Source organism: Camarhynchus parvulus, chromosome 2, assembly GCF_901933205.1.
Source record: "Camarhynchus parvulus chromosome 2, STF_HiC, whole genome shotgun sequence".
In the NCBI taxonomy this organism is placed as follows: Eukaryota; Metazoa; Chordata; class Aves; order Passeriformes; family Thraupidae; genus Camarhynchus; species Camarhynchus parvulus.
Window position 1 is genome coordinate 140608735 of NC_044572.1, and position 12079 is coordinate 140620813.

Sequence of the window (12079 nt, forward strand, 5' to 3'; positions counted from 1 at the left end):
CTTCTTTCCTTGAGATGACTTGAACTCACTTAAACCATCTTTCAGAAAAATGGCTTAGAGATGAGTTTGTTGAATATAGAAGAATGTAATGGAAACCCAGATTGGCTGAGGTTGGAAGGGACCTCTGGAGGTCATCTTCCCCAGTCCCCTGCTCAAGCCAGCCCACCCATCTAGAATAGATTTCTCTTTGTGTCACTCATGTAATTTCATTTTGTGAGTCTGGTATGTAGGTGGAAGTATTGGTCTCTCAAATCCTGCATGCTCAGTCTCTAACCCTGTGTGTGAGAACTTTCTGTGCAGAAAGAGTGGCTTTGTTAGGGGTCACTGAGGGAAATACAGCTTCAAATACTCTAAAGCTTAGTTAAGGCATTTCCTGACAAGCTGGAGATTTCATTATGACTAGCTTCAGCAGTAAGTAGCTTCTGACTATTACATGGAGGGAAATTTTGCAATTACTGCCTTACATTCCCCTTTACTCCACCAATTGCCATTTCCTGTATGGTTGTTGCTCCTCTTATCAGCAGTAATTTTTCTTCTCTTATGAATTGCAGTGGTTAGTGCCCTATCCAGACAGCTCCATGGAGATTTTTTGGGTATTCTACTTTCAACCATTTCTCTATGTTAAGAAACCTGCATTTGGGAGATGAATTTGATTTTCTCCAGTTTTTTGCCGTTCCTTTGTATGGCTTCTCATTTCCTTTAGTTTAGAATTTTCTGTATTTCTGTTTAGAATTTTCTGTAGGCTGCTCTTTCTGCAGCCTAATAAGTATAGTATGTTGCAGGTCAGGGAAATGAGATTTTGAAAGAAATCTTTGATGAAAGTTTTCTGAGGAGCTGTCCATTTATCTGCAGGAGAAAAAGTGACCATATACCCTCAGTGCTGCAAAAGCAATCAGTCTCCTGCTTCAGTTCCTCTTGGTCAGTATAGTCTGGAGTGCTGTGGCAAGCTTCACTCCTGTGCAGACAGAGGGGGAAGATGGGACCGTGCTGTCCTACATAGGACAGTGCTCTCCATGTGTCCTCTCACTGCTCAGCATCACTAGTGTCTTCTCCAAGTGTGTTCTCAATCTGTTCTTAGAGACTGTGGGTTGGTTAAGAGCTTTTTCAAGATCTACTGTCCAACTTGAATTATCAACAGTTTTGAGTAGACCCAGTAGAACTGGGGGTGCATAGGGCAGTCTTAACACTTTTGGATCTGTAAATGAAGACTTACTGAAAATGACAGCAAAAATACTTAGTTTTATCTTGAATTTGGACTGTATTTTTTCCTCCAAAAAATGGAACTAAATCAGGGAGTCAGAGAGCTTGTGTTTCTTTGCTGTCAGCACTAACTTGAAACCTGCTGGCAAAGTGTGTTTTATCTGCTGCTGGGGCAGATGAAGACAACTGCCTACTACCACTGTTGCTAATGGCTCAGGTGGTGGGTGTTTGTGTAACAAGTGTTTTAAAGGTCTGAAATCTACAGTCAAAATTTCCAGGCAATGGTATACTGTTCCTCTTCTGCCTTGAATCATGGGAAAATCACCATGTAGCCTTGAATTTCAAAACAAACTAATATGTTGTGCCAGAGGTAGAACTGACACGTCCTGCTTTCTTTAAATTGAAATTTTGACTTGTGTTAGCAAATAATATAAAGATATGAAAGTGTGTACGTATTCATCTTAATCCACATTGTGTGTGCTTAAACATTAATTTAAAGTACATTTGTATTTGTAAGTTTGGAGCCTTCCTGTAATTTCATGGTATTCCAGGCTATTTTGTGTTTAAGATAGTCTGTGGTGATACAAATTCATTCATTTAGATTGGTGTGTACTGGCTGCAGCACAGCTGTAATACCCTAAATAACAAATACTGATGTGGTAACTTTTGCACAGAAAGAGGTAGTTGTGAAAAGTCTTCAGAAATTCTGCTAACTTGTGGATATATACAGGAAACTAAAGTAAATATGAACTCAGATGTTAGGAAATGCAAGTTTTGGATAAATTTTAGATGAGTGTTAAATCAGTGCTGACTGGACTCTGTTGTTGCAACTTCTGTTTTAACACTGTGAGATCATGAAACATAACTTAGTCCTGACTGATTATGGTTTAAATCAGCATTAAGGCACTTAAGTATGATTGGTCTCTTCAAAAGTAAGAAATTGAACACGTGCTAGTCACTTTATGCAATTTTGTTCTTTAATATTTAGGGAGACTTTTCAGAATAATATCCCTGTTTCCATTATAATAAGAGATCATAAAGTTGTATGAGCTGGAATTCATAACTGCAAACTGCATATTCAGCCAGCTAATTTTAACATGATGCACATGGGCCTTTGAAAATGAAATTATGGCCTTGAACTGGGCTTTCTGTGAGTAAAAAATGTAATATTGCAAAATGTGTAATCTCTGAGTGGTGAGGGAAATGACTTGTGAAGAAATGCTTACTAAACTCAACATATTTAGCCTAGATAACAAGGAGACTACAGTATGCACTTCAATGGTATTTTGTGCCAGTAGCTAAAAGCATATGCAGACAGTTTGGAATGCATTCCTTAGATATGAATTAAAAATAAGATTAGGATAACTTTTGATTAGATAATAAAAGGCACTCATCCAGCACTTGCAAAGTGTTTAATTTTGGTGTTAAGCTAGGTTGTTGGTCTGCAGAGTGCAAGGTTTGAGTACTTTGGAGAGTTGTCTGGCTTTGTAGTTGGAGTCTGGCTGGAGGGTATTCAGCAGTCAGTGTGCTCATGGTCTGCTGGAAGAGAGTCAGTGCCTTGAATGAATCAGTGGTCAGTGCCTTTACATGGATCTCCACTGTCACCCTCACATATGAAACAAAAGCAGCAGCAGGGCTTGCAGAGTGAATAACAGACAAGACCTGTTGAATATTTCAAAAGCCTGATGCAATTATTACATTTGAATTATTTTTGATACTGTAGTGCTGCTAAACCAGTGTTTGGTGGGATTTGTGAGAATGAGTTGTGGGATGGTGTTGAGGAGAGAAAAGTCTTTTCTAATTTCTTGTTCCTTAGTAAGATCAGGTCAGATGGTGTGTTCTGATTAACCTATGGTGGAGTCTGTTGTAAAGAAACCTTGAAGGCGCTGGGATCCCTGCCTTGGTGAGCTGTAAAACTTTACACCTCCATACAGTCACAGTTTCTTATCATGTGCACCCAAGCTCTGCCCTTCATCTGCTCCCTACTAGGGAGGGGCAGAAATGCTCTTGGTTCTAGAGGGGAAGGGGAAGCAGTGCAGCCTTGCACAGCAGGATATTCTGTGTTTAATGTTGAACAATGGGAGTTTTTAAAAGGCAAATAGAATAGCTTGTAATGTAAGTTTTCTTTAAAATCTTGTTTAAGAGATGGGGAGGTAAATGGCTGGGTGCAACATAGGAGATTTACTCTTAGCTCTCAGCACCCTATGGATTGAACTTCAGACAGAAAATGGACTGTAGTATCTGTCAATGAGCAGAAATAGGGTATGGACAACAACTGACATGTACACAGTCCTTCAGATCTATCTGTATGTCCATAGTGCCTCCAAGGGCAGGATATGGTTGTGTGTTAGTGACATGTTCAGCAATTTCCCAGGACGTGTGTAACGTGTGTGAAGGAATAGCATCAGGGAAACAGCAGGGAACAGTATTGAGACTTAAAGCAGGCTGGTGGATGGGTGGAATGGTCAGTACAGGAAGAATGTAGAGCAGGATGTATTTGGAGATAATGTCCCTCTTGCTGAGATGTGTTCCACCTCTTTGAGCTTTATTTTAATACATCTCTCAAGTTGCATGCAACTTCACCTGAAGTTATTTTTATACTACTAGGAAAGACAACATTTGTACAACTCTCTTGGCATTTAACAATGCACTTCTTTTCCCCTAAAAAAAATTTAAACATTTAGGCCAGTGTAGTTTCTTTGAATATGATTCATTTTGGCCATGGGAGGAGAATGACAGTTACTTGCTACACAAACCTTTCCTGTGATTCATGGAGTGTCCTTTGTGTCAGCCTTGAAGGAGGCACTTCATATGCTTCCTAGCAGGAAGGAAAAATAGTGTGATCATAGTTACCAGATAGGACATGGAAACTGGGTGGGAGGGAAGGGAAAGGGGAGAGGGAAATGCTGATTATTCAGAAGAAAATTGCAGGAATGCCAGGATTCTGTCTGCAGTATCCATTCATCTACTTAATGAAAAATGGATACATACCAAGCCTATATATAAGTAATGGAAATGTCACGACTGTAATTGTTATGTTCACAAAATAGCGTAGCTTATTATGTAACTTCTTTTGTGTAAGTATATTTTAGCACTTTTTCTTTGTCTCCTTGATCCATCACTGTTTCAATATGGTGTGATGTTTCTGTCTCTGAGCGATGTGTTTCAGATTTGGCTCCCAAACTGATGGCCACATACAATTGTGTCAGCTTTCTGCAGAGATAGGTTTTTATGTTCTAACATAATAATATAGTTAGCAACTTAAGCAGTGTGCCAGTTTGCCAGATCAGAAGGCAATTTTCCTTTCTTCACAAAAAAAAGAGTAATTTGAAAAGCTGTACCACAATTTTCTTCCTAAAAGCAGCACAGATTGGCTACTTAAGTGCTTTTAAGGAATGCTCCATCAACTGATGACCCCTAATGCTGCATGGCAGACTTTGGGGCTCTTTCACAGAGTCTAGCTGCGTCCAGCTGTTTTCTCTATACCTGGAAACTGCAGGATAGGAATAAATGGGAGTAGCAGAAGTGGAAACGTAGGTTTCCTAGCTTCCTGATCCTGCATGGATTCAGGGCTTGTGGCTGGCTGTCCTCCTGCAGTTGGCAGCATTTGGTGTGGTACATGCAGCTGTGTCAGGAATAAACAGCTGTGGCTCTTCAGCCTTGTAGCATCTACACAGGGCCCTTATCTAAGCAGATGCACAGCAATGTGAGAATGGGAAAGCAGAGGTGTAGAGATGAAAGGAGTGGAATTAGGAGGCGTGCAGAAGAGAATAAAACTAAATATTAATTACTAATCACATGACCTGTGTTAATTGATTTTCCCTGGCAATTGGAATTTTACTGCTTGAATCACAAATGCTATCCATTCTTCCATTATTTCCTGTGTTATAAAATGCTAGCTTTGTTTTGATTTTCCTGTAGCTGTGTTTATTGGGGATAAGAGGTCTAATTATAGCTGTGAACTATACTGTACTGCAAGGGCATTTAAGTTTCTTCTGACTATTTCTGAGGCAATGTGATGAGTCATGAAATACAACTTTTGCAGAAAATATCCTGATTGCCTAATGACTAGGTGTTGGTAGATGAAATTACACATACTCTCTCTTGTTCACATGAAACCAGGGAAGTGTCTTCTGAGTAAGCTGTTTGTTCAAGTTACCCAAGAAATGTCAAAGATTACAGTTGCAAAATGAGAAAAAAGTGTATGTTTGAATAGCTTGAAAACACCTGCTGAGACTTACAAATGCATTAGATATTCATGGCATGAATACTTGTAAATAAAACATCTGTGAAGAAAAAATGCTGCCTAAAAATAATACAATTGTCACCCATGTTCCATGTATTTTATTTTGCAGATGATGAAGAAGATGTAAACAGTATGGAAAAAGTCATGTTAGAATATGCTACAATGGACAGAGAACTTAATCATTATATAAAAGCATTTGAAGACACCATAAATCAGGTAAATATTTTTAGTTATTAAAACATACTCTTATTTAAATATTATCTTTCAAAAGATACAAATGTTACATTTAAACAATACACAATTGCAAAGACAGCTCTTCAGCAGGTATAAAATATTGAAGTTGCCAGTACTCTTGACTTTTCTTCCCAGCTTCCTACAGGGTGGCAGAGTTTTTAACTTCCCCCCACCAAACCCGCAGCGTTCGGAATATGGATAGTGCTTTGGGAAGGATTGAGGACACTGTAGTTAAGACTCCCCACTCTCAGGTGATACCACGTCTGTATTGTGGAAGATGGAAGTGCGGCAGTTGAAGTGAGGAACAAACTGTTGGCTGCGGCTGCAGAGAGCCGAGGTTTGAAATCTGCTTCCCACTGCCTTCCTGCCACCTGACCTGGCTGCTGCGTGTAGAGGGTGAGCTGGCGGATTGCTCGCTCTATGAACCAGGGCCTCGCTCTGCCCCTGGACAAAGGACGGACAGGCGGACAAAGGACGGACAAACTCCGGGCGCAGTGGCGGCGCTGCCAGTGGCCGCCAGGGGGCGCAGCGCCCGCGCGCTGCCCGTCCCGGGCTCGGCGCGTTCCCGTCCCGAGTTCGGCGCGCTCCCGTCCCCGGGTCGGCGCGCTCCCGTCCCGAGTTCGGCGCGCTCCCGTCCCCGGGTCGGCGCACTCCCGTCCCGAACTCGGCGCGTTCCCGGCCCGGGCTCGGCGCGTTCCCGGCCCGGCAGGAGCGCGCGGCGGCTCCGCGGCAGAGCCGAGCCGGGAAGGGGCAGGTCTAGGTTCAGGTCCAGGTCCGGGTCCAGCGCGGCCGAGCCTCAGTTTTAGGACACGCCGATGCCGCGAGAACTCAGCTCACTGCCGTGTGTGTCTGCACAGAGACCTGTCGCTGTCGGTTTTCTGTGGTTTCTCTAGAACAGGCCAAAGGACATCCCTGATTTCCCTCCAAGGTGGGAAATCCGTGTTTCAAAATGTTACGGTAGTGGAGCTTTTCAATTAAACCCACCTTGCTATTTTTTTGCTTTTTGTTCTTTTAAAAGCAGTACAAGGAGAGCAAAATAATGCATTTCCCACTAGTTCTGTTGAGATGCCAACATGGTTTTTCTCTTTTAGAAAGGTTTTCCTTTAATTTTTTTTTAAATCATCTGATCAGATGCTTAACTGAAAAATCTTCATTCAGATAATTAAATATATATGTTTAAAAGGAGTTCAAAACTATGTCTACATCAGCAAGTGTTGGACAGAAGTAGCTACAGGCACTGTTCTCCATGTGGTCTTTAAATATACATTTCATTTCAGATGTCACCATAATTGCAGACCTCCTAATTTATATTGGATAGTTCAGAACTTTTTCCTTTTATTTGGACTATTCATGATTTTTAAAGCTTTCCTGGTAAATTGTAACACAGTCCTCATTGTTAGAGACTAATGATACCTATCCAGACTTGAGCAAAACACAGTTGGTTTATATTTTGATTATAAGCCAATTGATAACTGATGTGTTGTTGTTAAAATAGGAATTTCAAGTAATTTTAAACAATGACTGTTTAACTTCTCTCATTATTTCCATTTATCAGCATTTTTTCAAGTTTAGGATTATAAGGAGCAAGTCTGTGCCTTCACCAGCAAAACACTCAAGTCCTGTTTACTTCAGATGCATCACTCATGATATTTTAAGTGGAGCACAGGTGCAGCTGCTTCACTGAAGTGAAGGTATTTTTGTTGGTTTCGGCAGAGCAGTGATACATTTGTGAATTTTAGGATTGAATTGAGCAGTATCTGTTGTGTGCATAGCTGTGCCGGTGTGCAAAAAATACACCTGGAAGGGTTAGTTTTCCGTTTCCCCTCATTTTTTCTCTCATGCAGCTTCTTTGTGTCATTAAAACAAGCTCATTTCCTGTTATTTCAGTCCTAAGGTGCTAAAAATACAGCTCCAAGATATTTAACATGTTTTAGAGTCTACATGGATTATAAATTTGGTAATGGCTAATCTGTTAGCCTCTAGCCACACTTCTCCTGTCTCTGCTTCCTACTTCACTCTAGGGAATTGTTTGTCCTTTCCCCTGCCAGCATCCAGAAACCTCTGTGAATATGAGAAAGAAATGTATATAACTTGTGCTGTAGAACAATCTGTTCTCTGAAAAATAACAGCTCATGCTTTATTTTGGAGGCTAGCTGCATGCCATGCCTCTGGAGCTGCACTGCCCATCTCCAGTTACCTGTCAGAGACAGCTTAAAATCTGCTTCTGGGAAACAGATACTGTTGCTGAATTTAGGGCTGCACCTGGAAGTAGCTGTAGAATAGCTTGGGTTTAAAATAGCCTCCACTGACTTGCTGCCTGCTTCCATCTGAATTCCTTACCTGAGGGCTTTCTCTGGGGAGTTGCAGCAGGTCATTAATTTTCACAAGCAGACTGTTCTTCATAGACAGGATTTGTCTCCAGCTGTAAAACACATTTTATCTGATTATTTTATAAGTTTGTTGATGATTTTTCTGGTCTGTAGTTTCCTCATACAGCAGTGAATCTGAAAGTATTATAGTCTGTGTTTCTCCTTCTAACCAGCTACTTCTAGTAAAATGTCCAACTGGAATTTAGCAAGATAAGAGACAGCAGCAGTTAAAATTCCTGATATATTATTTTATTATGTGTATCTTTAAATGGCATTGACAAAAAGGTGATACTGTACAACCAAAGGATTGTAATGTAAATAACTTGAAACTAGCATGAGTTATAGTCACATGTTTTCTCAAACCCAGTTTTTTTGTTGATTTAGTCTGCAGTAGGTGGAATGCAGAAGGTGAGACATACCAGCATCCTCTTCTGGTTGAATCAGCAGCCTGTTGAGCAAGAAGTGAGCTGTTGAATCACAGTGTTTCCAACAATAGGCTGTGGGAAATCCTTTGTCTGTGGAAACTCCCTGTGCCACTGGATTTTCTTGTACCTGTGTAATGACTGGACTTCTGCTGGTGCTTCTTCTTTCATTTTTAATGGGTATTTTTAAAAGAAATGAACCAATATTCAGGTCCTTACCATGCAAAGTCCAGACAGCACTCTTATTTTTTGTGTAACAGCGAAAGACTGATGGAGCTGCAGTACCTCTTCCAGAAAATTTTTATACTCTTGAAATGGACCCAAATGATTGGAACCCAGGCTCAAGTGTTCCCTACTGACAGAGTTCTCAAGTGGCCAGAATGCCATCATATTGTGTTATCCTAAATATGGATTCTTTCACCCAGTGTTCAGGAAGACAATCCCCTCATAGAGTCAAGATACTTGATTTTATTTCATGTCTGTGCGCAGAACAGGTTCTAGGTGGTGAATCCATAATGCTAACACGTCTTCAATATGCCAGGGGCTCCTTTTTATACTCTGTGAACAATAAAACATTGGCATTTTCCGTATATGTAACAACCTAACTGTGAAGTCATTCACTTTGCAGTCTCTTGTCTGCATGTAAGACCCAGTGCACATTTGTTTTACTGTGCATGCTTTCTGAGGAAGTGCCCTATATGAGCAGGACATGGTTGTACCCTACAGACAGGTGTTATACTGAATTTACTTAATGAACACAATGTTCAAGCAAAGTTGTACTTGGCATTGTAATTTGATTTATTGCGTCCTCCTGTTCTTGCTTCGTGGCTCTTGGTTCCTGCAGGTTTAGTTTTCCTGTACTGTCTCATGGTACTTCATTTCAACAGTTGTGCCTGCTCCCTCAATTCTACTCTGCTCTCTGGCTTAGCAGGGATGGTGGTGGTGGTGGACTCACCACTCTCTCAGCTTTTCAAGCATTTGGTTTCTTTGGGACTGCAAAAGCTGGGGTAAATTTTCTGAAGTCCCCAGACTTCTCTAGATAAAATGAATTACAGTGTATTGTAGATCAAACTAGAGAACAAGGAAGGCAAAACTAACTTCTAAAGTCACATTATTCCCACCTCTCTTTCCTTCTCCTTTAGGGAAAGAGAGCCTGGGCTATTTTGTTTCTTTTGCAGATGACAGGAAATTGTTGAATGTGGTAATGGCATCTCTGGCAAGGATTTCTTAGCGCTTCCTTTTGCAAGTTTCTTCTTTGCCAAACATCACTTTGTCTGCCTTTTGCTAAACCTGAGCACTGTGACAGAATCAAATCCAAACCTTAGCAAGGTGGAAGAAACATACAGGAGACATATTTAAGAAAAAAACCAAGAGAAGGAAGCACTGAGAATGAGGAGAGGCAGATGAAAAGGTAAAGGAGATGGTCTTGGAAAGTCTTGAGATCATGTAGACATATGGGGAAGAGACTGGTTGAAAAAGTGCTAGGAAGGAGGTGGTGTTGAGCTGAAGATAAGATGGAAATACTAGGTGTTGCATTGGTGCTTGGGTTTTATCCCTACTTCTGCTCGAGCTTTCCCACATTGTTCTTGGTGAATCATATCTATCACTGTCAGTGGCTGCTGACATCTTTGTTTTCTGATTATCCTGCATGGAGACTGATTTGAGCAATTATAATAGTAATTTAATTCAAAGTTAATTATAGTTTGAACCCAGGAAGTGAAATTAAAATGTTCTTTGTTGGGTTTTATCTGCAAAACTACTACATACAACTGATGTAAGTGTATGTCTTGAGAGGATTTGAAGTCTGGATGTGTTGGTCATTTATGCCTGTGTGACTTCACACCTTGTCAAGTGTTCATTCTTCCTTTGCAAAGGTGAAGGGTGCACCATGTTCCTTTTACAAGAGTGATTTTGTCTCTACAGGATATATAGAAATTACTCTTAAAATTGTTTTGTATTTTTGAAAATGGTGCTTCCCTTTAGACTAGCACGGTCCTTGGAGTGTGAATAAGAGGGGGTGTTTGTCCAATGGGTCAGTAATTTAGAGCAGATTACTTAGCATTGGGGTCTGCTATCTTAGTGCAAACTGTGTAGGTTGTAATCCTGCAGAGGGATAATTCCCTTCAGTTATGTAGGTCATATTCCAAGTGTGCAGCTTGTGAGTGATCTAAAAGCCTCTGCAGAAAAGTAAAGAATCCTGTTTTAAAACTACTGGGCAGTTCATGGTCTCTGATTTGCAACCTGTGTAGCAGAATTCTAGTTTCCTCGCTTAAAACTCATAGTGCAATGCTGTGGTGACTGGATGGTCTTCCTTGGTCTCATAAAAAATGAAAGGGACTTAGCACCTCTGTTAACCAGCCTCTGCCAGCATAACTTTGTAGGCCAGGAGTCCTACTCGAGAAGGTTCTGCCAATATGTCCAAGTTGTCTCTTTTGACAAAGCAAACTAAAGCAACAAAACCCATCTGCATTGGTAGCTCCATTTGCAGTGGTCTGTGAAGGAACAGTAAGAACAAGCAGAGGATGTGGTTCCAGCCAGCCAGGCCCCATCTTCACTGGCACAGCTATGGCAGCAGAACTAATGTGATGACTGAGTTCAGTGTATGTGGCAAATGCTGCCTATTAGAGACAGGGCTGTGCTTAAAAATCAGATTGTCACTTAGTTTTCTGTAGGGATAAGTACCAGGAAGACTATGAATCCCGAGGGATTCATGTGTTTTAGCTGATTTGGGACTCTCTGACAGTGACTGGCACTGTGATACTCATTACAGTGTTGTCAGTGAAACAATTCTTGACATGGAACTTTCTAGTTTCATGGAACAACCTTGTTTGGTGCTGACACTTTCTTAATAAGCACTTTGCTCGTTGTTTTCCCTCTTGCTTCACTGTCATGACAACATGTTTTAGGGCAAAATCCACTGATGATATCCATATCTGCAACTCTGACCTTCGCTGTACAGCTGAGCTCAGGGCATTTCCTCTGCCATCAGTGTTTCTTGATTCTGAAATATTGTCTGTTAGCATGACAATTTTGGGACCTAAGTTTTTATCAAAAAGGTTCTCTGCTGCACAGAAATTGCTCAGGAAGGTCTTTGTGAAGTACCAGAAAAATGGGTTTAGTGGAATGGATAAATATTTTCTTGAGCTGGCAGAGAGAATAAAAGAACCCTTGTAGTCTTTTGCTGCATTATCCTGACTCTCCAATTGTAAAAGCAAGTGATTCTATTTTGAAATTCAGTCAGAGCTTACTGAGGTGCACCATCAGTAGCAACAAGTCAAAACCCTGGTGAAAGATGTTGTACCAATGCCAATGTCTTTGGAGATTTTTGGAGAACTTACTTCATGTTTAGAGTTTTTTTTTAACAATGGATCTCGTCTTGGCTGTTAGTTTGGTACCTTGAATTCTAACTGGAACTCCAGTTCTTGTTTACTTGCTATCTACTAATGAAACCACAAGAGACTGATCATTCATCTTACAGAATAAGCAAAATGTGGGCATTGGATTAAATCCTTATAATGACTTTGGCAGGATAGTAGAGGAAAAGAATATGTGACTCTACAATTATGCCTCTGTATCTATCTATCTATCTATCTATCTATCTATCTATC

The 12079-nt window shown here is 40.7% G+C and overlaps 1 protein-coding gene across 1 annotated transcript in view; it reads left to right on the forward strand.

Moving 5' to 3' along the window:
- The window catches only part of NSMCE2 (NSE2 (MMS21) homolog, SMC5-SMC6 complex SUMO ligase), a 126771-nt gene that overhangs the window by 21481 nt on the left and 93211 nt on the right, over positions 1-12079 (forward strand). Inside the window, exon 3 of the mRNA XM_030965829.1 lies at positions 5556-5662. Coding sequence (XP_030821689.1) covers positions 5556-5662 — 107 coding nt within the window. The remainder of the gene's footprint in view (positions 1-5555; positions 5663-12079) is intronic.